The sequence below is a fragment of the Accipiter gentilis genome, chromosome 4, assembly GCF_929443795.1.
Source record: "Accipiter gentilis chromosome 4, bAccGen1.1, whole genome shotgun sequence".
In the NCBI taxonomy this organism is placed as follows: domain Eukaryota; kingdom Metazoa; phylum Chordata; class Aves; order Accipitriformes; family Accipitridae; genus Astur; species Astur gentilis.
Window position 1 is genome coordinate 28,621,036 of NC_064883.1, and position 27,719 is coordinate 28,648,754.

Below are 27,719 nucleotides of genomic sequence, written 5' to 3' on the forward strand. Positions count from 1 at the left end.
TGAGGAAGAAAAGGCTAAATTCTATGTATACTTTTCTCAGTGAAATAGGGAAACACAAATACTGTCTTGAAGTAGTACACCAACAATGACAGGGAACATACTATATACATTTACCTCTACTAAATGAGATGCAGAAAGGAAGTAAGTGCTCACAACTGCAAGAGTTTGGAACAAAGCTGTTTATGCGTACAGCCGACTGCTTTGGCAGATGCAGTTAACTGCAAACAAGTGATACTTTTCCAATTTAACACTTCAAAATTATTTGATGAGAAAACAGTATTACCGCTTACTCAAAAAATTCTACATAAGCTCTATAGTACATCTGCATATAAGTGATTTAATAAAGCGAGCAAATATTTAACAGATTTCAGAAGCTTGTAATGACGTCATTTCACAAAATGATTTACCTTAGATTTTGCTGAGTCACTAGTAGCTGAATCTGTGGAAAAATTAAAAAAACAAACAATTCTGCTCAGTTCTGTGCAATTTTTTTGTTGTTGCTACAGACAATGCTGGACTTATGGAAAAAGACAAGCACAGAACAAAATGTGAAGCAAATAAAAACCAGAACAGAGTGAATAGTCAGAGCTCACAAAGATGCAAGCTGCACCACAGAAAGCCACCGCCATGAAAGGATGCTGTGAATTGTAGGCAGAACCAGCTCAATGATAGGAATGGCAAAGGAGCCCTGTTCTTCTAAATAAAAAACAGAAATACTAATGTTTATTCGATGTTTTAAGTATACAGCCCCTGCAAAACCGCAGCTGAGACACCTTTTCAGGATTGTACATGTACTCTCCTGAGATTCAGGATACACAAAGCAAAATTGAATGTCTTAGTACTGTTGGCTGCCCTAGGTACAAATCATGGTTCATGTAGTCATATTCTTTTTGTGAGTTTTTAAAGGAATTAAGTCATATTTTGTAGTAAAACCCCAATTGTACAACTCTCTCCACCTCTGACTACGTATAGGTAAAATTTTATTTTTAAATTGGCTAGATTTCAGCAGCTACCAGTTTTGTACTTTTCTATAACAAGCGCTATTATGAAATGAAAGATGGACACCATAGTTTTACTGTCTCGCAAAACCCAAGATTATACAATTATAAAGGGGGTAGGAAGGGGCTAGCACAATGGCTAAAAAATATGAACTTGGATGTGTTCCAGCTTTAGGGACTTTCTCCCTACGAAGAAAGGGCTGAGCCCCCTGCCACACCCCTTTTTGACACATGGCTAATGCTTTATGACTAGAAAGACTGGTAGACCATACCATGCTATTTCTCCTCAGGGTCTGCTTCAGAGATAACAAGAAACAGCAGAAAAACTTTTAAAAAGTAGCATTGATCTGTTTAAAATACTCTTAAAAGAAAATTTACAGCACAGATCAACTTTTTTTTTTTTTTCCATTTACAAGAAACGGGGGTTTCTGCAGACAAGGCAGCTACAGTGTGGGCAACAGTCCTCCTTCTTCCTACAGTTCCAGCTGTCCATCAGTGACATCACAGAATCCACTAATGACATCACCGTGTGATAGACTCCTCCCACTTCGCCTGTTACAACATCAGTATAAAGTGACTGTTTCAGTAAGTGCTGAACAACCCTTTGAAAACTGAAACAAAAGCTAGAGACGAAGGGATAACATTTGTGGGATACAACATGCTGGGTTAGTGCAATAGCATAGTGAAGGAAGGGGGGGAGGGGGGAAGTCACCAAAAAAGAGCCTGCAATGCTTGTCCTTAGCCACAAAAGAGGATGGCATTTATAAACAGAAGGAAATCAGCTTTAGTATAGACATACTGCAACATACTTATTAAAGTGTCCATCACTTAACAAGAAAACATAACTCAATTTTTTGCATTCCTAATGTTGGGAAGGAGCAATATTACAACACCACAAAAGATCAATCTTTCTGCCATCACAACAAACCACTTTGCAGCAGCATATCTGCTTCACCTCACGATGATGATTACATGGGTTACTGTGAACAAATAAAATAGTATGTGCAAGCCTCATCTTTTAATGATTATATTCCTGTTAGACAACAAAGTTTTCCAAATTATATCATGCATGATTATAAACAATTCAAGTCTTTAAGAAGTGTTAATGATCTTTTGGAAGAGAGAAAAATAGTTTATTAGTAAAAGAAAATAGGAAGAGAGAATTACAGTGAGTTAACAGAGTGGGTTTTTCTAGCCTATGGACCAACACTGTCCAGGCAAGAGTTACCTGATACGTCTCCAGGAGATACTCCCGTTCTTCCAATGTTGGTGAGTAAATGATCTATGTTTGGCACTGGCTGAGATTCTACAGTGTTTTCCTCCTGAACTGTTGTCTATAGTTAATAAACAAAGATGTCTTCATCATCGTTTCACAAATAGGTCATTATGATTCAACAGCATTTAGAAAATTGCATTATTCACCTGAGGACACGCTTTCCTCATGTGCTCTTATTTTCCCATTTTGCTTTATGCTTTTAAAACAAATGCATGGCTTGCTTTTTTTTTTTTTTTTTTTAAAAAATGATCATTACTGCAAGGACTGGAGAGCTAAAAAGGTGCTTCTGAAGAGCAAACCATACAGTGATGTAATAAGAAATATATAGACATTCTAGAGGCAGCAGAAGCAGATTCTAAACTAAGATAACAAGAACACAAATATTTATGACACAATACTTACAAGAGGTTCTTCAGCATCATCTTCTGTGAAAAACCAGTCATGCTACAATTTAAAATAAAAAAGGTGAAAAACCCACAGGAAACACAAACCCCAAATGTGGAACAATCAAACATGGACATTACTAAAAATGATATCCTGGAGTTCGAAGGATAAATACCAGACCCAAACTGGCCCAATAAGAGAAAAGCTGGTCGATCTGTGTATGATCTTATTTTTTAAATAATGAAATGCATCCACTTACTTTTTGGATGAGTGTTTCTACAATTTTATATTGGTCTGGCATATGCGTAACCATGTGTGTCATGTTATCATCAGATGTCCTCACGAGTGTTGGACCAAATACTATTGCCAGGTTTCTTGGTTCCATCTAAGAAATGAAATATTTCTACATCATGCATTTATAATGAGAAAATACAATAATATGGGCTATTAAAAACACTATTAATATATCTGAGAACCACTTTAAATAAAGACAAAGAAAAGGTTTTAAAGACACATTACTGACTCAGGTAGGATGTTACACTATACTAAAACTCTCCTATAGGCAGCTGCAATAAATGTAGCCAACACTTCAGCAATTCAGTATTCAACCTTCCTTAACCCACTGCAAGTAAACAAGCACAGAAAACTCAAGAACTCGGATATATTCTTTACAATTTCAGGGGGATTTTTTTTTTCTGCACATAAAGACTTATTTGTTTTGTCTAGAAACACTGATATTTTAAGAATTGTGGTGGTTTGTTTAGTTTTTGTTTTTTTGGCGTTTTGTTTTGTTTTTTAATAAAAAGGCATTAGTAGTTCCCTGGATTTTTTTCTGAAAATGTTTACACAACACACGAAAAAATTAAGCTGGTAATCAAATACTGTATTATGTCTACTGACAAAGAAGTCATTCAATTTGCATCTACTTTGGAGGAGGCGGCAGCAACCAATGTCATAGACCCAACACATCTATTCATGAGACAGACTCAGAGTTATGTGATCATGTCACAACATTAATCATCCACATAATTTACTTTTAATGTTACATCTCTGACAAATAATTCCAAGAAAGCAGCAGCAGAATGCTTACCTTCTATTTCTGATTACTTCTCTGACTTACAGTTTACTGTTGTGACATAGAACAAACCAATAATATATAGGAGGCAAGGTCCTTGCGCTTACCAGAAGGAAGCTGCAAACATGACACAAGTCCCTAATGCTCACTTTGACTTGAATTGTGGCCTTTGACAAGTCATACAATTTAGTATCACCTCACTCATCTAGCCTTATATATTCTGTAATATTAACATTATTTAAACAACTTTTACACAGCACACCAAAACCATAAAATGATAAATGAAGCTTTGCTTTAGGCATTGCACTTAAAAATGACATTTACTATAATTTCCTTATAATTTCAGCTATAATTCCACTAACGGTTATGATTTGTTAAATTTTATATATATATATACACACACACACACACATTTTTCCTTCACATTTAACTAGAAGGTATTATTTGCAGAACTGATGTTGGAACCTAACCATATTCATTTGAACTGAAGTGTTTTCTGATCTTTTAAATGATTTAATATTGGCCATAGGTTCCTCTATATAGCATCAATCGCATGAATTTTTTTCCTGTACCCTGCACATTAGTAGCCGACTAACAAGCCACCATGTTACCTGCCCTGAAGTAAGCATCCATAAGCACACCCATATTGTGCACAGCTTTGCATTCAGCTACCCCTCCCTGAGAGCTAAAAAAGGGGATACTATTATTGCATTTACTGTAGGATTATAGCGTGCACAGAAGCAGTTAACAAAAAATAACTCTTCCCCACCCCCTGAAAATGACAAAAAGCTATTCGTAGTGGTGGACTAAGATACTGTAGTGGTGAACTACCACCCTTTACATCATGAATTTTCTTTCTTAAAACCAGCCAAACCAGCACCTATGGCATCATCAAACATTCAAGTAATTACAGCAAGCCCTAGTCTTAAAAATTACTCAAGCGTCCAGAAAGCTAGGCTTCACACAAAGCTTGTGTGACAGCCTCTGTCAATAGTTTCATGCAGGTCACAGACATTCACCTGTGCCCTGCCCAGGCACACTCTTATTGGTGTCTAGATGGGATTATATGAAATTTACAGACTTGGGATAAATTTAGGATGTAGGTAGTTATTCCCCCAAGAATTAATACCGGTTTGAACAAATTTAATTCACACTAAACAGGTGCACATTTTGCACGAGTCTTTAGTCTACTCCAAAATCTTCTCAACATAGCAAAGACCTTAATTTTATCTATAATAACAAATTATCACCTCAATAGAAATAATCCTGCACGAAAACTGTACTCAATGAATGAAACAAACCAAAATACATTATGCTTTTGTTTCTGGTACCTTGTTCTTTTCTGAGTTCTCTGCTACTGTCTTCAGGTGTGCAGAAAGAAACTTGAGAGTCTCATAATGATGTTCAGGTAAATCATGAATCTGAAACAAACAATCACTATTCAGAACATTAAACATCTAACATTCATTTTGTAGTGCCCCTACAACACACCTGATTTCAGCTTACCAGTCTCTTCAGTGTTTTCAGACGCTCAACAGGATCTTCTTTTCTATTGGCATCTATAAAATCTGCATATTTGTCTGTTAAAAAAAGCAGAAATTAATCATAAATATATATGAGGGTTTTTATATATATACACACATATATATACACACTCACCCCTGCCCACCCCACAGCTAGCACATATTTGAATGACCTTTGGAAGTCATTAATTAGCCCATTATATTGTATATAATATAGTAAGATGGCAGTGGTGAAAAAAACCAACCAGCTTTCATAGAATATTGCAACAGTAAAATTGCAAATTTTAGCCAGGTTTTTTTCAAATTCATAATTCCTTCACCATCAGAGAAATTCTATTTACAGGTCTCATTCTTAAGCTCTATGATCACCATGACTCCCTGCTCTTTAAGGAAGAAAGAGGGCATTTATTCCAGAGTTAGGATGATTCCACTGGATTTTCTCTCAAATTGTCTGAAAGTTCTAAGATAGCTGTTCAACAGTAATTCCTAAAGACAAAATCATAATGTAAACAACTTACCATTGGTAAAAAGGGGTTCTGGGAGCTTTCTGAAGAAGGATTTCAGCAAACTGCTTATCACATTCAAGTCTCGCCATTTCTACACATTTAGAAGAAAAGGAGAGACATGCTTTATATTTCTATAATCACAAAACAACCAGAAGTTTTTGGGAGTTCAGCCTGGAAATAGTGTGATTGAAGACTTACATCATCATGAACATCAATGTCAGTCATTCCTTTGTTGAGCTCTTCTTGCATACTTGAGATGGCAGCATTATTTCCAGGAACTCTATAAATACCTGTGTACTCAAGACCCCTTTCTTCAACCAGTTTGCAGCATATATCAACAATCAGTGGAATATACTGAAGAAAAAGAAAAGTTATATATACATTTTAAAGTAATTAATACAAAAAATATTTTAAAATCACAATGGAAAGAAAAACTGTTCTTCCATACTTTGTTGGTATGAGCTGGGGGGCAGTCATCTAGTCTAACACCAAATGTTCCTACAGCAGATGGCTTCTTTTCAAATGTCTTCCTCATAATGCTTGGAATGCCTTTTCTCCACGTGCCCTTGTCTTTTGGTGGGCTTGTCTCATCTTTTTCTTGTTCATATAACACAAACAAGGAAATAAAGAAGAAAAATAATAACATTTAAGTCTCAAAACCTACTGTGAATACAGGTAACAGATTTGCAAAGATTAAGTGACACCTACTGCATTTTTACCTCTTTTACTGGCCTGGCTTCCTGCAACAACTCACTGAATATTAGTCTGTCTTAAACATACCTTCTTTTACTCTTCTGTGATTCAAAAAGATACATTTGAACATACACCCCAGATTTAGAAAAGCAAGTAGCTAGATGGCACTGTAGAATTTCATCATTCTAAGACTAAAGGTACATACATTACATTTAAAAATTTAAAATCTACATTTAGTAAAGTAAGATTAAGTCTCTTCTACTGAATCACAGTGCTGCACAAAATACCTATGAAACTATACAGCTATGCTCACACTTGCAGAGACCTACTCACTCTTTCAAAAATTACCAGATGTTAGTCATTCCCAAATCATTCCAAGCAGGACTCAAACACTTAAAAGTATTATCTATCAAAAAATTAGATAAAAAGTTCAGTTGTTCTCTTTACCAATCCTATACAATTCATGTAGCAAATTACAATTCCCATTTATCCTGTACTGCAAGTTGCCTAATACAATAGTACTTCCTTCTTATTCAAGTATTGCTGGAAATATTCTTTCAGCAGATTTCAAATTTACTTAACATCTGCAATTTAGTTACACAATCTGTACCATAGCGGGAGCAAATGGACATTTGTCCGTAACATAAAACAGAATTCACTCATGGCTTAAATTCAAGACCGCATTGTGCGAAAGTGGTTGATCAAAAGTGACTGCTCAGTTACATACAAACCTTTACTGAGAAGCTTCCTTTCAGACTCATCCTTAGGAGAATGTGGACTCTGGGTCCGCTGTTCTGCTTTAGTTCCAAGCAGAGTCTGTCTGATACTTAGACTCTGGCGAGGTGTTTTAGGAGATGGCTCTGTTTTGCTGCTTGAAGAACTGAAATAAGATGCATTACTTCAGTAAAAAGAAGCTAGATAAGTCTACAAAAATTACTGGCAGCATATAATTCACATACCTCATCATTGTACTGTATTCTTTAATCCTTCGACTAATTAGATCCCTACTAGTGACACCAGTATCCTATAAAACAAATTGAGATCTACTTTACAATCTTATAAAATACAACAAATATTTTTACTTTCAGAATACGAATAACTCTTCCTGTCAACAGACTGCATATGAAAAATTAACATTTCAGTACAACTAAAAAAAAATAAAAAAATCTAACAGGCAGTCCTTGACAACAATAAGGACAGAACATTTAAAAACCATGTGGAACACTAAAGCGAGTAATTACAAATTAAATGCTGCTATTTAGACTTTGTTTCAAAGCAATACAATCTCATTAAATCCTGTTAAATTGAAAGTAAGTTTAAATAGAACACACGCAAGTCAACACACCCTACTATGAAAAATCCAATCCTGTGTGTACACAGTACTTATATAACTAATTACTGCTACACATACAGGTAAAACAGCCATGAATTCAAATGTTCTTTTATCCATCTGTCTAATAATGTTTATTAATCCATTTTCCTTTGGGTAATTATTTCAAATCTGAGCAGACATACATGACCACAGACAAAAACATTCCTCAGTTGCTCATCATTGAAATGAAAATGCAGAGGACAATATTGGGACAGATATTGATATGTTATGTACAATAATATATGTTTGCCTTTTGCAATTAGCATTACTGTTTTAATTCATAGAAACATCAACATTTAATCAGAAAGTCATCCTTCAAAGCTTCACTTTTTAACTACTGAGAAACCTGCACTGTACCACTGCACACACCACTTTGCTATGCAAGTCTGAAAACAGAATACACTGGTTCTAATCCTGCAATTATCTTTTAAAAAAGATTATATTAAACTGATGTGTCAGAAATCCCTAAAGTGTATCTTTAGTCAAATCAGCAATAATATTAATTCATCTATTTCAAAAGTCTACTCTCTGCCTATGTCAGGGGTTTTTTTAAAGTCAATTTATTTACTCAATTACCTTGCCTTTCACCTCATTTTCTTGCATGTTCCTGTACACATTTTGGTCTATTGTTTAATTGCAAATGATTTCTTTTGTAGAAGTATTAATTAAAAGAAAACACAATTTTTAATTAAAAGACAAGAACTATGGCCTCTGTGTTATATATTACACGATTACCTCATCATTTAAGTTGCTGTTGTCTTGTATTGCTTTAATCCATGCTAACATATTATCTCTGTCCTCAGCTTGAAACAGATACTCGCAGTCTGATGTGGTGAGCCTAAATACGTTTTTCCTCTTGGTTTCACAGTATGAGATGTCTATCAAACAAGCATTGATGCTTATAGGTTGTTCTTCTTCAGACAGGGTCACTTGTTCCTTTTTATCCTTGTATAAATAAAGTGAATGACCTCGAAGAACAACATACAATTGCTTCCATGGCCGAATGCTCCCACCAACTCGCTGAAAAACGCCAATTGATATGTTAGTTTGCTATGCATTACAATGAATGTTTCTGGATTACAAAAACTACCTCCAAAAGTTTTAAATAGAAAGACTAACCACCTACCTATACCATTCTTAAGAATGACCCATGGAAAGACTACACAAAGGTGGGATTCACTAATTGCTCTCCATTAGACGAATGAATCGCTCAATAGCCTGCCCTCCCTGATAGCCCATTAAGTGTGTGTTCACATATGACAGCAGCAAGAAACAGAACGTGACTAGAATTTCACAGGGGCATTAACACAAATATAGCAAAAAATATTGCCCATGCTTTTTAAACTTCATGCAAGTCAGACTCACATTTACACACCACTGCAATTCCAGACTCCCAATTTTCCTTAAGTGTTGGCCTATACTTGTGCAGAAGGATAATTTGAACTTAACTCCACAACATTCACAAAAATTACAGCTTTTTTCACTATTAGCAAAATGGAAAAAAAGGTCACAAACTACATTATCAAGGGACTGATTCTTACAACTTAGTCATTAGAAATTAATTTACTTCACAGATGCTTTGAAATGTAAAATTAAGACAGTTTAGAAAGCAGTCTGTAAAAGCAGCTGAGGAATTCACTAAAGTCAATGTTCTAACAGGTCTAAAATTTTGCCAGTCTTACTGATGCTCATACCCCCCCCAAATTAATTAAAAAAGCAAAACAGGAAGGCTTCTAGTTTCTTATCTTAGTTTTTCACCAGTGTAATATTTGTGCTAGGCTAAAAAACAAAAAATGGCAGCTACCTTTCCTTTGTCTGTAACAAGCTGACGAAAATGGAGCCATCCTTCCTTGGAGGCATCGCCAAAGACCTCTGAAGAAGAATCTTTTCGGGAACCAGAGTCTTCTGAAGATTTCTGGCTGTCTGCAACCTAAAGAAAACATCACAGAAAGAACACCACAATGTACTTCTAAATACATTTCTTTACAATCCCTACATTCAAGATATTTCTCACTTTAAAGATGCCCCTAGGAATATCCTCCTGGGAAAATGTAATTTCTGAAGTTTCCATACAACAATAGTGACCTTACACATCCCAAGAATACTTTGAGAAACTGCAGGAGTCTTAGACTCTCATTAGTAAGTTTTTACAAAAGCACGCCATAGATACGCTTTGTTTACAGAGGCTGAGGAAAATGGAAATCAAGGACTATGTGGGTGAGCCTAGAAAAAAAAAAAGAGACCATGTTTACTTATGCGCTGCATACAGCATGAACAATTTGATGAGTAGCAATTCCAATAAACTTCATGCCTGTGTTTAACACATTACTTTGTAAAATGCAGTTGTGTAATTCATACAACTTGTTGCAGTAATATGTGTAGTACTTAGGAGTTGTTATATACATATTTACCTACCTTAATCCCCTTTAAACTAGATACATGCTTAATGGATCTGTTGGGAGAAAAACAAATGTTAAAATGATATTTATACGCTTCAAAAAATAGATCTCCAAATTAACTGATATTTTTCATGAACTCACGATTTTCCCTCTTCTCTGTAGTCATCCAGTCCTTCATCATATGACTTTGACCTTTCAGTTTTTGTGGCAGGCTGGCTATCCAGGACACTAGGCCGGATAGATTCTACAAACAAATAGAAATTTTTGAGCTTGTAGGAACCTGAATCATATTTTTACAATTTATTTTAAGCAATGAAGAGTTTACAATTTTCACTCCTGTTCTCCAGAGTGCAAAAGAAAAAAGTTGCATGAAAAAAAAATTAAATCAACACTCACCATGATCATGTGAAAGCTGTCGCCGAATTAAAGGGATTGGAGATGTGGGACTGGGAGGAACAGTTGTTATAGCTGGTGCTTGAGAAGCAGATGCAGAGATAACAGCGGAAGCAGGAATGTGTGCAATATCATGGTCAATACTAGGACTAGTTGGTTCATCTACAAAGGTAATATGTCATATATTAACATTAAATGAATTAATAAAATGCTCAAACTAAATAGCTGTCTGAACTTCTCATTATTGGGATATCAGGTATCTTAAACATGAAGTCTTTCAAATAAACATATGGGCCCAATTAATTCACACTGTCAAATGTACTTTTTTTTATAAAAAAAAAGGAAGAGGAGCCTGTTTCATTTCATAGGGATGTTAGTTGTACATTAGAGATAAGGGCAAAGAACATCATACCCAATTATAGATTTTGTTGTGAGTGAATGAAACCGGAATTATTTGCTACACTCTTGTAATGTTATTTTCAAGTAGACTATTTTTGTTTATGTGCATAAGTGAAAAACACACTTATTACATCAGTAAGTCTAAACTCAAGAGACAGATAACTACAATTTTACAATAAAATATGGGCAGACTACTGAAAAGTATTTGGTTTAAACGACCGTTCAAATAATAAAGCCGAGTTATAAGCAAACAAAAAAACATTTTAAACAGACATCTAGCATCCAAAGAACCAATCCCCCCCATCCTTCGTACATTCAAACAAAGAAGCAAGTATTCATATTTTTAAAAGATGGCACTACTACATACCAATTAGTTCTTCCACTAATTGTTCATACAACCGATTGCATGCCATACATGCCCAGCACCTCACAGTCTCAACAGCCACAAGGGTCATCATGAAAGATTCCAAAAAGCTTTAAGTATTTCTAGTATTTAACAAGTTTCTTACAAGATGGAAGAAGCTGAAAGATGCATTTTCAATCATTCTGAGAAAAGAGCTGTGACATCTTCTAGAACACATTACTAGTACTAAGAAAATAATTCTACTTCATGCTCTGGTAGAAGAGGGGATGGGGGGAGTGGGGGGGCGGAATCAAGTCACAAGCAGGGGCTGAACTGTACTGCCGTAATGAATATGAATGTATTCTAGGTGCTAAGAATTGTAATATGCAGAGCTACTGAAAAGCCTATTGAAATCAATGAACACTCACAGACAGAGGTTTATTCTTCGCTTTGTGTGAACACAACTGCATGTGCTGCATTGTGCTTTTCCAACAGTCACTAACAGTTCTGGTAAGGCGGCACTCGTACCATCAAAATTCGGCAATGTAAATTTAAAACAAGGCAATAAACAATTAAAGTACAGGAAAGTTCAGCAATAACAGCCCTCTAAATTGTTTGGAGTGGAAAATGCAATAATTTATGTTAAAAAAGCATACCCCCCCAAAAACTAGCTGCAAACTAGAAACATTACTAAAAAGGGAACGCAAAAGAATTCACAGCAAACCTGTGATACTACAACTTAAAAAATTTTTACTTGCATCCACAGTGATAAATTAGAAGCATTTACAGAACTCTTCTCTACCAGCTAGGAGATAGGAAGAACCTCAGTTACACTTCCATTTCAAAACTACAACAGCTCACTGTCCTACTGCCTTTTTTCATTTGCTCAGCTTCCCTGCTGCAAACCCTGAGAGAAGCCCACTAACATTGACTAAGGAACATAACCACCAGCTGTACAATTAATTAGTTTATAGCATGCAAACTGGAAGTTCTCAGCTTTCAGTTTTTTATATTACAGATTTATCTGAAAATGTCATAGTCTCTACTCCTGAAAGTTACAAAAAAGCTAGCACTTGAAATAAATCTGTGCAAGCTGTGAATACAAAAGTGTTAGGCAACACTGTACAATTTCTCACACTTAAATCCAAGAATTCAGCTGAGGAAAAACAGTTTTTAAGTCCTTGAAAGCAACAATAATTATTCAAATTATTATTACTTTACAGTGGATCTAATCCCCAGATGAATCAAAATTAAAGTGATTTTGAAATAGGCAAGCTTTAAAGAAACTACAAATTACATTAGTACAGGAGGGAAATAACTGTTCAATCCCTGAAGAGGCTGAAGGTCAGCTAATGGCAAGCTTTGACATAATATAAAGTGATTATAGAGCAAACCATGATGTACACCATACGAGTTACCACCTACTAATTTAATGCACTGGCAAGCTCCACCACTGCTGTCCAATAAGAAACAAAACCCAAACAACCACATATACCCCTTGTATTTTGACTTTTCTTTTTAGTGCTCGCAATATTAGTCTCAGTTTCCTTGATTGATCAGTGTATTTGCACCCCAAAACATCTTGCACGGCATGTGAAAGGATGTGTTCGGCTCACCAATCAATGAAAACGACTGTGTCCGAAACACGGTGAAGCATACAGAACAGAAGCCAGAGGAGAAGCCATGCAAAATAATTCCCTTTCAGTTTGTCATCTCACATACAGATTACTGGTGTCCCTTTAAGTATTTGTAACAAAAAGGTCAGACACTCCAGGACTCCTTAAAGTTTTACTTTTCGTTTGAGAAAAGGATACAAATACAATTTGCTCTGCATTATTATCTATGAAGCAACAAAAGGCCATTGGAATATGAGCCAGCATGGTGACAGAGCATCTCTGGCAAAGGGGGAGATGCCGCTTGTCACCTCTGTATGAACATGAGCATGCAACTGGTTAACAGTTACAACTAGTGATTTTCAGGAAGAGCCTTTCAATGCAAAAACATTTATAGGGGGTAAGACACTGAAAGCTTGTAATAAACAGGCAACACAGCTCCAGCTACAGTCATCCTGCATTAACTGGTTTGCTAGCTAAAGCAGAGAGAAATTCATGTATCAAAGTACATTTGTATTGCAGTGCAGCTGGAGATCAGGGACCTACAAAGAAAGGGAGAATCTGTACACAGTGTAAGCGATCTAGAAAAATAATAACTTTCTGACTCTGCAATGACACAGATTTACACAGAATGGGCTCAGAAGCAGAACTAGAGATTTCAAAACTGAGGATGACATGGGTGAGAAAGGATGACAAAGAGGCTGTATTATCCCCACTCTGTGGATGAGGAACCAAGGAAGAAGTATTAACCAATTTTCCAAAGATTCAAAGGAATGAACGCCAAAAAAAAAAAAATCACTGAAAAAAGAAAAAAAAAAAGCTCAGATCTGTGTCATACTCTACTAAGCTGCTATAATACAATTTTATCATGACTAATATTTAATGTCTTTGGTTATACCTGAAACTCCTGGAACAGTCCTTCAGGATTACACATGAAGGTTTGAAAGTAACCACCTGAACCCTTGAACACAAAAGAGGGCACATTTTGAGAACCTTAAATATAATTGAAATTAATCACAGAATTATTCAGGTGGAAGCAAACCTCAGAAGGTCCCCTAGCCCAACCTCCTCCTCCAAGCAGGGTTAGCACTGAATTCAGACCATGTTGCTCAGTGCTTTTTTGCAACAAGTGCCAAAGGGAGGGGAATGATCTCTTCCCTCAATATCCCGGCTATGCTTTTATTGATGCAGACCAGAATGGGGTTAAGTCTTCATCACCATCAAGGTGCCAGTACCACTGCAGGTTAGCCTATTCCAGAAGCAGAACATAATACTATCAGACCATCCCTTCAGGCCAAGTCCTTTTGAATACACTTTCGCAGGTATTGACTGCACCCCCTAGTCTGGTCTTGTCCGCAAACTTGATGAGCATTTTCCATCTCCTCTCTAGGTCACTGATAAAGGTATTAAACAAGACGGACCCTGAAGAATGCCACTTTTAACCAGGCTCAGGTAGAATATGAACCCTTAGCCACTATTCTTTACACCTGATGATCCAGTTTTCCTACGTATTCAGCAAGTACACCGATCCAGACTATAGCACAAGGATGGTGTCGCAGAAAAGGTCAAAAGCCTTGTTAATGTCAAGGTTGGTGACCCCCTTGTGTTCTCTCATTCACAGATCTACTCATCTCATTATAAAAGGCAATCACATTGGTCAAGTACTATTTACCCTTGGTAAATCCACGCTAGCTATTCCCAATCACCTTCTCCTTTGTGTGCCCAGAAATAAGTTGCAAGAGGTCCAATTCCATGATTTTCATAACAACCAAGATAGGGCTGATTGACTGCATTCTCTGGATTGTCCTTCTCATCCTTTTTCAAGATGGGTGCACAATTTGCTTTTTTCCAGTTAATGCAGACCTCCCCCACTCATCATGATCCTTCAAAGATTATAGTATCACTGCAATGACATCAGCCAACTCTCTTGGCACCTTCAGATGCATTTCATTGGGTTGGATGGACATATATGGGTTAAGCTACACTGGAGCTCCCTGTTTATCCAAGTTGGTTACGATTGTAGGTTTTGTTTGCTTCGCTTTGTTGGGTTTCTAGGGGGTTGGTGTGTGTGTGTGTTACTTGGGTTTTTTAAGGAAATGGGTTTAGTTAACTGAAACATAACATATAAACATGGAGCGCAATTTCACAGACTAACTTTAGTCCAGAGCGGCTAACCATCAGGAATGCTTGGGCTATCACTAACAGAAAAAGGTGATTTCTCCCACCAACGCCTGAGGATTCAGATTGCCAAATCTTTCTTCATTAGTAATAGAAAGTGACTAGAAAAAAACCAGCTTCCCAAGGTTAAAGTAATCTTTCATATTTACTCCCCTTTGGACGTGGCATTTTTGCAAGCAGTATCTCAACACCTCAAAAGACTGTAAGAAGGAATTGTATTTAGTAAGTGTATTGCAGACCACATTACCATTTAAAACAATAATTAGACGTTTCTGTTTAAACCAACAATATGAATATGTGGCTACAAACCTTGATTCAATGTTTTTTATAAAATACATACTTGTTACCCGATTTAAAGATTCACATCATAAAAATGTAATAGATGTGCAGTAACACACACTTAAAACAGCTTTAAATTACTTTTTACATGAAAAATGTTGAGATAGTGTGCGCCCCCAGGCACCAAAAAAAAAATAAAATAAAAAAAAAAAATCACTCAATGTACAATTTCTCAAACTGCATACATTGAAGAGGATAACAGTACTTTAATACTATTGGCTTCCTGAAAACCACATCCAATTTGTGGATTAGGTATGTGTTTGAAGATACCCCTGTAGTACTTAATGCAATATTGGTTACTCATAAATTTTGTCGAATTGTAATAGTGATTGCTCTTTGTAAAAAGCTCAGCCTTCTGCAGAAGGCTACAGGGAGGTAACTCATACTACTTTTCTGTCTCCAAAGCAAAGGGCTAAGAGAGTCATGAAAAACATTATCTACATTCAACAGAGGCACAGATGTGAACATTTCCATATACTGGGATGGCATCTACCCGACAGACATTACAATAAGTATTTTAACCGTTGCCTCTCTATTTCTTCAATAATTCTCTCAAACTCTCAAACAACAGGTTATGGCTTTTGGGGTGTAATTTAAGAATTAATCTTACATGGCAAAATTTGTTTGCTTATGGCAGAAAAGAAGGTACAAAACTATCAAGCACTCATTACTGAAGGACAAACAGGACATGCCAGTGACATGAGCAGACCCTGCAGAAGGACTGGCTTTAGAGGCACTCCTGGACTTCCAGCCCTTTGTCAGCAACCATTCTGCACGCCACATTGTTGGCTTATCCAAGCGCTCCATAGCATGTGATACCACGACAGGCTCTGCACCGTCACAACGCACCACACTACCTTGCTCCAAGGCATTTTTCTTAAATACAGAACACGAAAGCTTTAAAATCTTGTCCTACACCTAATACCTCCTTTCTGCCTCTCAGTTTAAGTTTGTTCCAGCTTGCTACAGGCAGCACTTCACTTATGGTACAGCCACGTGGACTCAAATCTTCCCTCCTTCGCCTTGGCGGCAGGCAGGACATCAACCAAAGGCTGCCGAGGCACAGGCACAAGTGGAGCAAGGGAGAGCAGAGCAGGGGGACAGAGAACACAAGGAAGAGCACCAGTGAGAATGCAGGAAGAAAGGAGGGAGGACGGACAAGATACTGGAGGGAGGAAGGGGATCTTCATCCATACACAGGCAAGGAAGTTAAAAAAAGGTGTCTCAGAGGCTCCTCATGCCCAAGAAACCTCAAAAGAAGCTGAATTTAAGGTAAACGCAGACATACTAATTATAGACCATTTTTCTCAAAAGCCTGTCGGGAAGACAATCAAATAAAAAGACCATGTATACAATTTCTCCTGCATAGTGAGAAGGCCAGAAAAAATCCAATAAAACAAAAATGAATTGTTCAATCAGAAATAAACTATATGGAATTAACCCTGCTATCACACAAGACAGCACAAAGGACTAATAAATACCCCACAGCAGTGACTTTTTGTTACAGTAGTACCTTGAAGTAGAAGCTGCTGCATCTTATACTTCAACCTGCAAGGGTAAAAGCTCCAATAATTAAAGCCTTCCAAGCCTAAAACACATGATCTAAAAGGAAGATACACTATTGCCTGCATACATCATGACTCACTGCCTCGTTTTTCAAAAAAGAACCTTTAATAAGAGATTTTTTTGTTTGTTAGTTTTTAAGTATTTCCAGCATTTGTCTTTACAAATAACTTCTTCATATATCTACTTTACATAATTATCCTCACGTAGCCAAAAGAATATAATGGAAACAAGTCTGCATGCTGAGTACATTCATTTCTGTAAGCCTCAGAAACACAGGACTGGAACAAGCCTCCTGAATCATCAAATCCAGTCCTCTGCTAACGCACTCATGTAAATATGTTTATTATACTGAGTTTCACACAAACAGAAAAAGGTTTCCCAAGGTTATTCTTCATGTGAGACTATTCTGAAAACCTTATCTATGACAGTCTGTTGCTTATTTCAGTATTAAACAAATGTATAACTAACTTTCTATACAAAGTAATACAAAGCAATTCTAATGGCTCCTGTTCACAGTATTACCCCGCCACATAAAAGTAGTATAATTCTCAATTTTTTTTTTTTTTTTGGCCAAGAACCCTAATAGCATTCCTTTATTACCTGTAATTATTATTTTAAGTTATAACGATAAACTAAGGATGATTCATGCTTTGAAAATATTACCCATTACCAAACAAACATGATGCTTTCAATCTATTAAAACTCTTCCAGATGTTATGAATTATGGACTTCAAATTTGAAGTTTTAATTAAAACAGGATTTTTGAGTTACAGAAGCATTTAAACGGTATTTAAAACACTAATTTATAAGTTTGTGTTTTGGCTACTATACTTCAGAATAACGCCATGATTTAAAAATTGTTCTTTGGATAAGAAACACTGAAATTTTCAGCCTGGAGCAATAGCTATTTGGCAGGCCACACTTGAAAACCCTGAAAAAAAGTAGACTGATGCTTATCTTAGAAACACTGATGACATGTTAAAAGCTGTGCCAACGCTATCACTAAAATAATTGAAGCAGTAGTCCCTCAAAAATTAACATCTGTCCAGTCTAATGTCTACTGAAGTTACATTTATATTTTCATAGCTTGGAATAGCTAAGCAGTAACTTGTAGGAAAAAAATTATCACAATGGCTGAAGATTTTCATGTTTATCTTGACTGCTAACAGTTCTTGTTAGAATTAAAGTTTCCTTAAACCATAGCATATCAACCATCTGTATTCAGCCACCATTTGCCCTTAAGGTATCCACACATTTTGGGTTGACAAGCCACGATCTCTGCTGAAGAAGTTTGAGGTTTTGAATTTCTCTCTGCCTGATGCTTATCTCTTCTCACAAGGAGGAAACAGAAGGAGTACATTCTTTCAATTATTTCTTTATTGCATGTGAGAGTATTTCTGGTTGTTTCCCCTAACCTTTCTCTATTTCTATCATCATAACCGTTTTTATAGTGTGCTGTGCAGGTGTATTGATTTATTTTCTAGTTTCAAGACTATAACTGCATTCAGTATGTGTGTATTCACACTGTTGTCTTCTGTACCACAGCCTAAGCAGCCTACAGAAAGAGGCATAAAGATGTAGGGGGAGGAGAGAAAAGATATGCCACGTATTTCACTAAAAAGGGCAGTAAACTCATCACGCTTTCAAAAAAAAGTACTAGGAGTTAGGTACATGACTTATCATTTAAAGGTAGGTACTGATAAGGTAAACCCTATACACCTCTACCTCCAGCATTAGAGGATAATGCCATCGAATGTACAATAAAGATGCCCGAAAAGTTTAACTAATGCTGGGTGGTTTAGAAGGTTTCATCTCCTAATTCCTTAGTTAAATTACTTTAAAAAAAGAGAAGTGTTTGGTAACAACAACACAAAAAAGAATTAAAAAGATAGTTGAGCAGAATTCACTAGAAGCCAGTTAAATTTATCCTATCCATTAATCAACAAGTACCCAAATACTTTTATTATGATAGCAGTTTGTATAAAAATACACTGGAACACAATAAAGAAAGATCTTTGGTTTTGAAAACTAGCATGAAGATCAGCTTTTAAAGCAAGGTGAAAGGCAGAGTCTGCCTGATTACTAGTACAGAAATCACTATAGTTGTTTGCCTGTGCTAAGGGTAGAAACAATAGAGGGATAAAACCGTGAGTGACATGGAAAGGGTGAATCAAGATTAGCAGCCTACTGGTCACTCTTAGAACATTTGTATCTGAAATTCAGCCAGCAGGAGACAGGTTTTTAAAAAAACTACACAAACAAAAAAAAGGAATAAATATCATGTAGTTAAAGCTGTGAAACTCCTGGCAAATCTTTATTTAAATCAATACAGGGTATTGGATATCAAAATTTTACTGCAGTACAAAAGAGAATGGAGAAATTTATGGAGCACTTAAAATCACATTTGGCTCAGGAATGTTGTAAAGTGCAAATGGTTGGAGAATAGAAAGTACCAACATTAAGTATCATATATCCTTGTCCTGTTCTTACACCTTTCTTTAGGTATCAATTTCAGCCACAGAGAGGACACTCATCTAATTTTCACAACACTTTGATGTTACTGAAGCCTGCTCAAATATTTTTAACTGGCTAATTTTCTCTCAGTTACTCACAAATTAACAGTGGAATGAAATGACCTGAAATTTTTCTAGGGTAAGGATGTACTAGGTATTTTAAAAAATGGGATCACACCTCCGAGGAAAAGACTTCATACTTAACTGATGTTATTGCATGCCTAAAAGAAAAGCTCTGTAATGGATGACTATAAACTTGTTTGATTTGTAAAAACTTCTAAACTTCAAGATTATGTTTATTTAGGCTAAGTATTTCAAAACATATCCATTTAAAATTAATTTTCATGTGACAACCCACTGTAAAGTTGGAAAGAACATTCAGCCTGTAGTAATAGCCAAAGCACTAAACTGCACTGGCAGCTAGACATACTGCAATCAGGTTAAGTATTGAAGCAGTTTCTCCATTTCACTCATGTGGGTAGTTCATTCAACTCAATCTGGGAGTTGGATTATCCTTTTTTTAAACTGCTTTCTACTCTACAATAAATGGTGTAAGAAGGAGAAAAAATAGTTTCAACCTAGCTGCAGATCTGATATGCATACTAGACAGCTATGTCTAAGAAATGTATTAAAATAACCATATTCTGAATCAACCTTTTCTTGACAGTTACAAAAATGTTAAGTAGCATTCTAATATGCATTCCAGTGCAGGTTACCACACCTGAAATTACCCAGTAGGTCAGAAATTTATCATTTGCTGTTCTCTAACAGAGAAATTGTGTACAAATTACAAGTCTGAAAAAACATACATTAAAAACCATAATTGCCAATATAGTCACTGATAGAGATAATGGTATTTTTACTAGTCTAGAGAACAGGTGAGACTGTTTCTGGGTAAAAGGAATAACCTTTCATTAGACTAACTCGCATAGTTTGAAACAATAGAGAGCATTTCAAGAACAAAGCCTTTCTTTGGACCTGAAATAGAAACTGTAGCTTTCCAAGCTAACCACAATACACTGCATTTAGTAGCACACAGAAAGTATTGAAGCCTGCAGTACCAGGGTATGTTTTTCTGTAAAACCTGCAGCTTCCTCATCCCCCGAGAACATCTGCTTACCCGAAGAAGAGTTTGAGCACACAATAGGTTGCCATATTTTTTCAAATAAATCAATTTCTCTTATAAAAGATATTACATCTACCTACTAGGTTTGCTCTGAACAGATTTCTCATTTCTATTAGCAAATGCAAACCAAAATTTAATCTCCCTGCTTCAGAACAGCCTTTTGTGAAAGGACTAATGTCAAAAGGCAGTTCTTCAGCAACCCACCATAATCCCTGCAAGAATCTGCCATGAGCAAGCTCAATGGAAACTCTCCTTGGATTTCTCTTTGTAGTGGGGAGCACTGTGCTACTTACAAAGAGCTAAAATCATCGTGATGATGTGCTATTCGCAAGAGCAGGTTAGTCACAAAATACTGCTGCAGAAGCCAACTGTTCCTGGCTGAATTTCTACCAAAATATGGTCTGGCCATATCTACTATTTTTAATGAGCAGAAAGTGATAACAAAAATAAACACCCCACAAAGTATTTAAAATGGCAATAATATTTAATATTGGAAGATATTTATTCCTCCAAAATTTAAAATTTTACACTACTCCAAAGATCTACTGTACAAATAACTTCAGTAGCTGCATTTATGAAAAGAACCATATCTAATAAAACCTAATACTGCAAAAAACAATTATGTTGATGTAAACATAAGGGAAGCAGAGAGGTTACCAACACAAAGGTACATCTTTATTCAAAGTAACATCTTTTCAATCATCAGACAGAAGAATAAAGAAAAAGAAACCCAAACCAAACCACAACACAGAAAATTTCAAGTGATTTTCCTTCAGAAGAGTTAAATAGCCTTTAACTGAGTTTCAAAGTATATCTAGGGTTTTATCTACCTGATTAAGTAAGGCTTTTATCAAGTAAAGCTGTAATTAGGCATAATGATAGTGGAACAAGCGAAGTCAGAATCGTGCATATTAATTCTAACTACGAAGATGCCCACCTCTGATGGCATTTGATGCTCCTCCTATTCAGAGAGGGTTATTTGATCTTCAAGGTGCTGGAGCTGTGGTGGAAATTTTCCACAGCACCTATACCAGCACAAGAATTTCTTGCTAGGAAGACAGTCACAAGTACTGTGTTGGCTCAGACTGTCCCCGCGCTCTAGCAGAACCATTTTTTAATATTTCTGGAGTATTCAGGAGGTTTCAGTACAGGAGGATAAGGAGCTCATAAGAATTCACAGAATCCCATGTGGTGTTATGCCAAGAGGCTGCAATGGAGAGTTACAGCTTTGTCTCTTCTGAACTGCTTGGCTGCTACCAGTATACAGTACAATTGCCACGTTTAAGGCTTCTTTGAACTTTAATCATCACACTTCTCTAAAATCTGTAAGCAAGCCACGTGAGTAAGAGTTCATGGCAAATTTTTGTCAAAATCAAGATAGGAGATTGTGTAGAAAAGGTTGGGCTTGACTTAGTTTTGATCCAACTTGCACACGACATTTAAATTGTTTAGGATTAGGAAACTCCCATCAAGCACTCCTAAGTGTCTACAAATATCACACGTAACTTAAATCAAGTGCCCCAAATTGATTTTAGGCACACTATTAAAAAGCCCTACATAAAGACTGGTTACACGCCTTACAAACTTGTACTAATGCTTAAAGAAAGATTGACAGGGTCTAAAGAAGAATCCAAAATTACACTGGATATTGATGAATCCAGTAATAATAATTTAAAAAAAATCTATACAATTTCCATTCAAAAAGGAAAACCTAACATAAAAACCATCTGCTAGCTAAGAAAGCATTTTTGTAACGTCTTAAAGTTCTGTGAAAAGAACAGATTATATCTCTCATATGATTTCTATTCTTTGATGCACACAAAGCTTCTTCACTATTTTTGCTTATTACCTTAAACTAGTGGCAGATATTATAGACAATTCTAGGGGAAAAAGTCACTGCTGCAGATCCACAATAGAAGACAATTGTGCTAAGACAATGTATCTGCATCTCCCTTAACCTAATCTGTAAAAAACCTGAAGAGTATTAAGAAGAGTTGTTTTCCACATACGTGAGTTTGAGAATCAAAATTCGGTATTTTCTAAATACTTGTTATACTAAATTCAAGAACACACAGTCAGGTATAAATCAACCCATGTGGAGAATGGTCTGCAGACATCTAGACTCCAAAGGATTAAACCAGCCACAACAGAAGAAAATCCAACTCAACAACAACAGTGGGGCAAAGATGACACAGACATTGACTACTTGATAGAATAGAAATGCTCTGCCACTGAACTCTCTCTTCAGCACGACTCCAATTCCTCACTTATCCAAAATGGGATTATTAATTTTTTTTCTACTACTAACAATCCTTCCACAAATTCCTCTTTTCTTCCAAATTATTTCAAAAGTGCTCAGCCTCCTTCCTGTAAGCTTCCTGTAATTCCAGCCCTGTTTGTGTCACAGCCCACAGGCGAATCTTTATGCCTTCTCACATTCTGTTTCCACAAACCCTTTAACTCATATCCACATTAGCACCTTTACTTGCAAATTCACTTCATTTTATTGCCATCCTTTCACCTGAAATGGCTTTCCTCTATCCCATAGCTGTCTCAGAAAGCTTTCAAACTTACCTGTTCAGCTGACAAACTTTTTTTCACAAATCACCCTTATATGGATTTGCATCCATATTCTCTCTTTACTAGATTCCAAATATATTTTATACTGGAGAAGTAAAAATATTTTGAAAGGTGCTGCAGATGCTAGTTGTCCATATACATAACATCAGAGCATTATGTGGAGTGATAACCAGACACAGTTATATAATGTAGACTTCTCCAGGGGGTTAAGGAAAACTCTAGAAAAATATTACATCACTGTAGAATTTTTTATTATTATTATTTTATTTTTTTACACTGATCCTCCAGGACTCCAAACAAAAAAGAACATTCTTTTTTTTCCTCCATGGAAGAATACTTTTAGTTTTACCAATGTAATATTACTCTAGATGAGAAAAGAGCTCTCATGCCCCTCAACCTCAGGGTTTACAGGAACAGCAGTCAGCTACCTGGCATGGTGCTCTCCATCATGTTTAGCAGACACAAGCATTTGATGTAGACTGGAATAGTTTAACTCACCAATAAACGGAATAGAAGCCAAGGAGTCACCAGGTGGGCTGGAACCTGATGCTTTCCTTTCTTCTATTCTTTTTATGTGGACTTCTCTCCGAGCGTCGTTAGGTAACCAACATGTAGTGTCCGAGGCTGCCTCTTGATCATTTACAGCAAGAATGTAGGACTGATGCCTCAAAGGCTGTGGAGTTTGGTGGCCAGAAGGTGATTTGTCCCGCATGACTACTGTGTCTTTGCCATTTTCCTGAACATCCGTTTGCAGAATTTCAGGCTCATGGACATCTTCCCTTTCGGAATCATGAATCTTTTGTCTGATGGAACCATCAACGTTGTCAGAGGTAGCTGAACTCTCACTTGTTGGCTGAACAAGTTTGGCAGAGGCTGGAGACAGAGAGGAGGGTTGGATGGTTTTGCCAGTTTCTGTTTTGTGATCTGGGGCACCTTCTGCTCGGATCCTTGACTGTTGGTTTAACAGACCACTCTGATGCAAGTGATTTACTGTTCTTTGGTCTTTGCTGGCAATAGCATCCAGGCCCTGGCTAAGGGGAAACGATGGTTTTGCTGCATAGGGAGCAGAGTTCTTCAAAGAGCTACTTTTAGAACTTCTAGCTGGTGTGAGAGACAATCTCTCTTGTGAAACAGTTGCAGGTTTTGAAACTCCCCCAGGAGTTTGCAAATCTCGAGAAGGTTGTAACATTTTTATATCTGGTGGAACTTTCTGAAAATGAGAACCAGGCAGAGAAGCTCTACTACCTGTTCTCCTATTATCTGAAATATAAGCACTCGAAGCCATAGAAAAATTTTGACCTCGAAGGGACATATGAAATGCATGCTGTCTAGATCTCTCATAAATACCTCGTCGATCATCTTGTTCGGTAAACCCTGTCCACTTGTAAGTTTTTCTCCTATCTCCATTTGTATCCGCAATCAGATTCTCAGAATGAAAATTTTCTAGCACTTCACCCTGTTTGCTGAGATAATCCCACGACCGAGCCCTGTGATTCCTAGCATTAACCGAAGGTGAAGTTAGAGTATCTTGTGAAGCACTTCGTGGCCACTCTTTCATCAAGACAGGATCTTCAAGTCTTTCCTGGGATACACTTCTCTGCCGGATCTGAACAGACTGTGGAACCCTGTCATGAGAGGTGCTCCTGCGCCGTACCTGTGAAGCAGTGCGATTTGGCACCACTTGATTATAATCAGTTGTATTCTGAGAAGCTGCTCTTAAACTATCTAACCTTTCCTGTATTGTCCGGGAGCCATACATGTGCATGCGCCTATTATCAATGTACTCCTTGTAAGTTTTGTAGGTCTTCCAGTCTATATGCTGGTGGGAGGTTGGAGAACTGTAATGATTAGTAGAGACTGAGGGCGAGTCTGTGGCTTGAGCAGGAGGTCTAGTGCTTGGGATTCCTTCTGGACATACTACATAATTTGAAGCTTTACTTAATGTTCCAGTTGGATCAACTGGCCTTGTTATTGGAGTCTGGGGAAGTACAATGGCAGTGGACACTGAAGAAGATGGTGACGTGGTCCGTGCTTTTAGACTGGTTTGATCTTTTAAGCCATATCTTACTTCCTCTGTCCTGTGTGATGGACCAGCATGATTATTTCTACAAGATGGCAAATCTACAGCCTTCTCAGAAGGCACAATAACAGTCCTTACAGTTTCATTGCAAACACACACAGCTGTATTTGATTTTGCAATGTCTGTTGGTGACGGAGGCACTTGTATTTCCATTCTGTAGGCCCTCTCTGGCTGTGTCAATGCCCGTACTGGTCTACTGACTTGCTGTTTCCCCAGCGAGAAGTCAGAAGATAGCTTGTCACCAGCTTGTGCCATACCAGAAGTTGTGGATGTCAGGCGTGGATAACATATTGGTGGTGGTTCAGGTATGTTGTGGGCATTACCACTGTAGGCTTCGTTGCCTTTCAGGTAGGCATCTTGGGAATACGCCTGTGGAGAGAAGATTAAGTGAGTATTCAGTAGTGAGGAAGACAGAAAAGTTCACCATGTAGCATTTGCACAATCAAGCTTCAAGAGAGAGAACACATGTACAAAACTCACACTATCTATAATTTTAGATGAAATGTTAGTTAAAAAGATAAAAACAGCATTCCATCCCCTTAATGAGCAGAAACAGAACAATCAAAATCATTACATACATTCCCTCCCTTGACAATTAAAAATACTGAACTAATGACCAATTGTAGGAAATGTTGCAGGTAGGGCACTGAGACAGGTTTCCCAAAATTCATGAGCACAAAACACAGTATATTTCTCCCCCTTAGTCTTGCTTTCCATCATGATGCTTCACACATTCTTCCTGTTTAAGCTTCACGTTGCTGGAAACCAGAATTTCACAGCAATTGACAGGTTAAAATGCTGCATAATAAATTCAACTAGCACTAGAAAATTCTCTATTCACTTAGTGTATAAAAACTCTGTTCACTTAATGTATTGTATATGAAAAGTACACACAAATGTACATACACACACTCCTCTAAAATGTCTTCTACATGAAAGCTACTGTTCCTAAACATAAAATGAATAGATTGAAGCAGTAACATCTTTGTTGTGAGCCAACACCCTATAAGTCATCTTACATTTTACAGGAGACAGCCAGTACATAGCACACGGCACAAATCTTATTGCAAATACATTAATTTTTAAAATTTTTAACTTCAGAGTACAAACAGTATGAAAATTCATACATATCCACTACTGTCCACAAACTACTAAACCACAAACTAAAATCTCAAATTAGTTTCCTTAGTGCATTTATTTGCACCTTTATGTTTAAAAGCCTGGATCCTGAGAAAAAATGGTTATATTACACTTAGTATGTTTCTGTAGCCTTTTAGAAAAGCAGCATTTATCATCGTGAAATTAACAGAACATTCAAAATAATAAATCAATAAGAAGCATACAGCATACTTAAATAATATCCCATTATTGAAAAACTTTAGCATGACTTCATTCAGTTTAAACATAATGCAATAAAGAGCCAACACAGAGCCTGCCAATGCAACAGAAGATTAAAATGATTTCTCAGGGCTTTTACACTCTTAGGCGTGGTATCATATCATAGCATTTCCTGTCCAAATCATAACATGCTCAATTACAGAATATCAATGTGCCCTGTCTTAACACTAGACAGGTTATAAAAGCCCAAGAGCAGCCATAAAATTCAGACAGAGCAAAGTACAGAAGAGGGCGAGGCATTTACAATACTGCTGCAATGTTACATCGAGCATTAGTGAAGTGCAAAATATTAAAGCACACAGAGAAAACCGACCAAATAACACAGGCACAAACAACAAATAAAGAGATTAGCATTATGAAGAAAATTCAGCTCAGACTATCTAGTTCATTTCCAACAAACTTGTTGTTTCATATTCTTGCTTCTCACAAATCATTAAGAAAAACATGCTTTACAAAACCATCCAGAAATGGCTACTGTACATTCCTTACCAGTGCTGTGACATCCTTTGTAAACTGCAGCTGGCAGAAAACAGGAAAACATAGTAAAAGCTGCTTACAGATGTAAAGACAGCATTATCTTGTCATATCGATGTTGAATACAGCAAGCTAAAAATACAACTACACTGATTTCACTGGAAAGTACCAACAGAGGTAAAGGGCAGTAGAGCATAAAAAAAACCAACTTCACCCTCCTTGTGAGCATGTCCATCTCAGGCTTTTATCTGCTCCTCACATTTATCCTCTACCCTTATAGAAAGCAAAATATGTTTGTGCCATTTTGCCTTGGTGCATCGCTACAGCTGCCTGCAGAGAGCTCTGGCTCTATGCAACATCCCTTCCACTACAGCAACGTTACTGTCTCTCATTTCCCCTGGGCTGCTACCATCCCTGCTTCCTGGTGACGAAACAACGGCTTTATTATGCATTTTAAACAGCACACCCCTTCCCCACATATCTGAACGTGA

At 36.9% G+C, this 27,719-nt stretch overlaps 1 protein-coding gene across 4 annotated transcripts in view; it reads right to left on the minus strand.

Moving 5' to 3' along the window:
* Nucleotides 1-27,719, minus strand: part of ARHGAP21 (Rho GTPase activating protein 21) — a 123,906-nt gene that overhangs the window by 5,438 nt on the left and 90,749 nt on the right. For 3 of the 4 annotated variants that reach the window (XM_049799198.1, XM_049799197.1, XM_049799200.1), the window contains 17 exons: nt 23,775-25,725; nt 10,623-10,781; nt 10,368-10,470; nt 10,243-10,279; nt 9,632-9,757; nt 8,563-8,847; nt 7,415-7,479; nt 7,187-7,335; nt 6,211-6,359; nt 5,961-6,116; nt 5,775-5,853; nt 5,240-5,313; nt 5,065-5,154; nt 2,918-3,043; nt 2,677-2,718; nt 2,227-2,332; nt 408-439 (listed from right to left, as the gene is read on the minus strand). In XM_049799198.1, the coding sequence (XP_049655155.1) occupies nt 408-439; nt 2,227-2,332; nt 2,677-2,718; nt 2,918-3,043; nt 5,065-5,154; nt 5,240-5,313; nt 5,775-5,853; nt 5,961-6,116; nt 6,211-6,359; nt 7,187-7,335; nt 7,415-7,479; nt 8,563-8,847; nt 9,632-9,757; nt 10,243-10,279; nt 10,368-10,470; nt 10,623-10,781; nt 23,775-25,725 (3,729 nt within the window). Of the gene's footprint in view, nt 1-407; nt 440-2,226; nt 2,333-2,676; nt 2,719-2,917; nt 3,044-5,064; nt 5,155-5,239; nt 5,314-5,774; nt 5,854-5,960; nt 6,117-6,210; nt 6,360-7,186; nt 7,336-7,414; nt 7,480-8,562; nt 8,848-9,631; nt 9,758-10,242; nt 10,280-10,367; nt 10,471-10,622; nt 10,782-23,774; nt 25,726-27,243; nt 27,274-27,719 lie in introns of all 4 variants that reach the window. The other variant, XM_049799201.1, reaches the window with a different exon arrangement.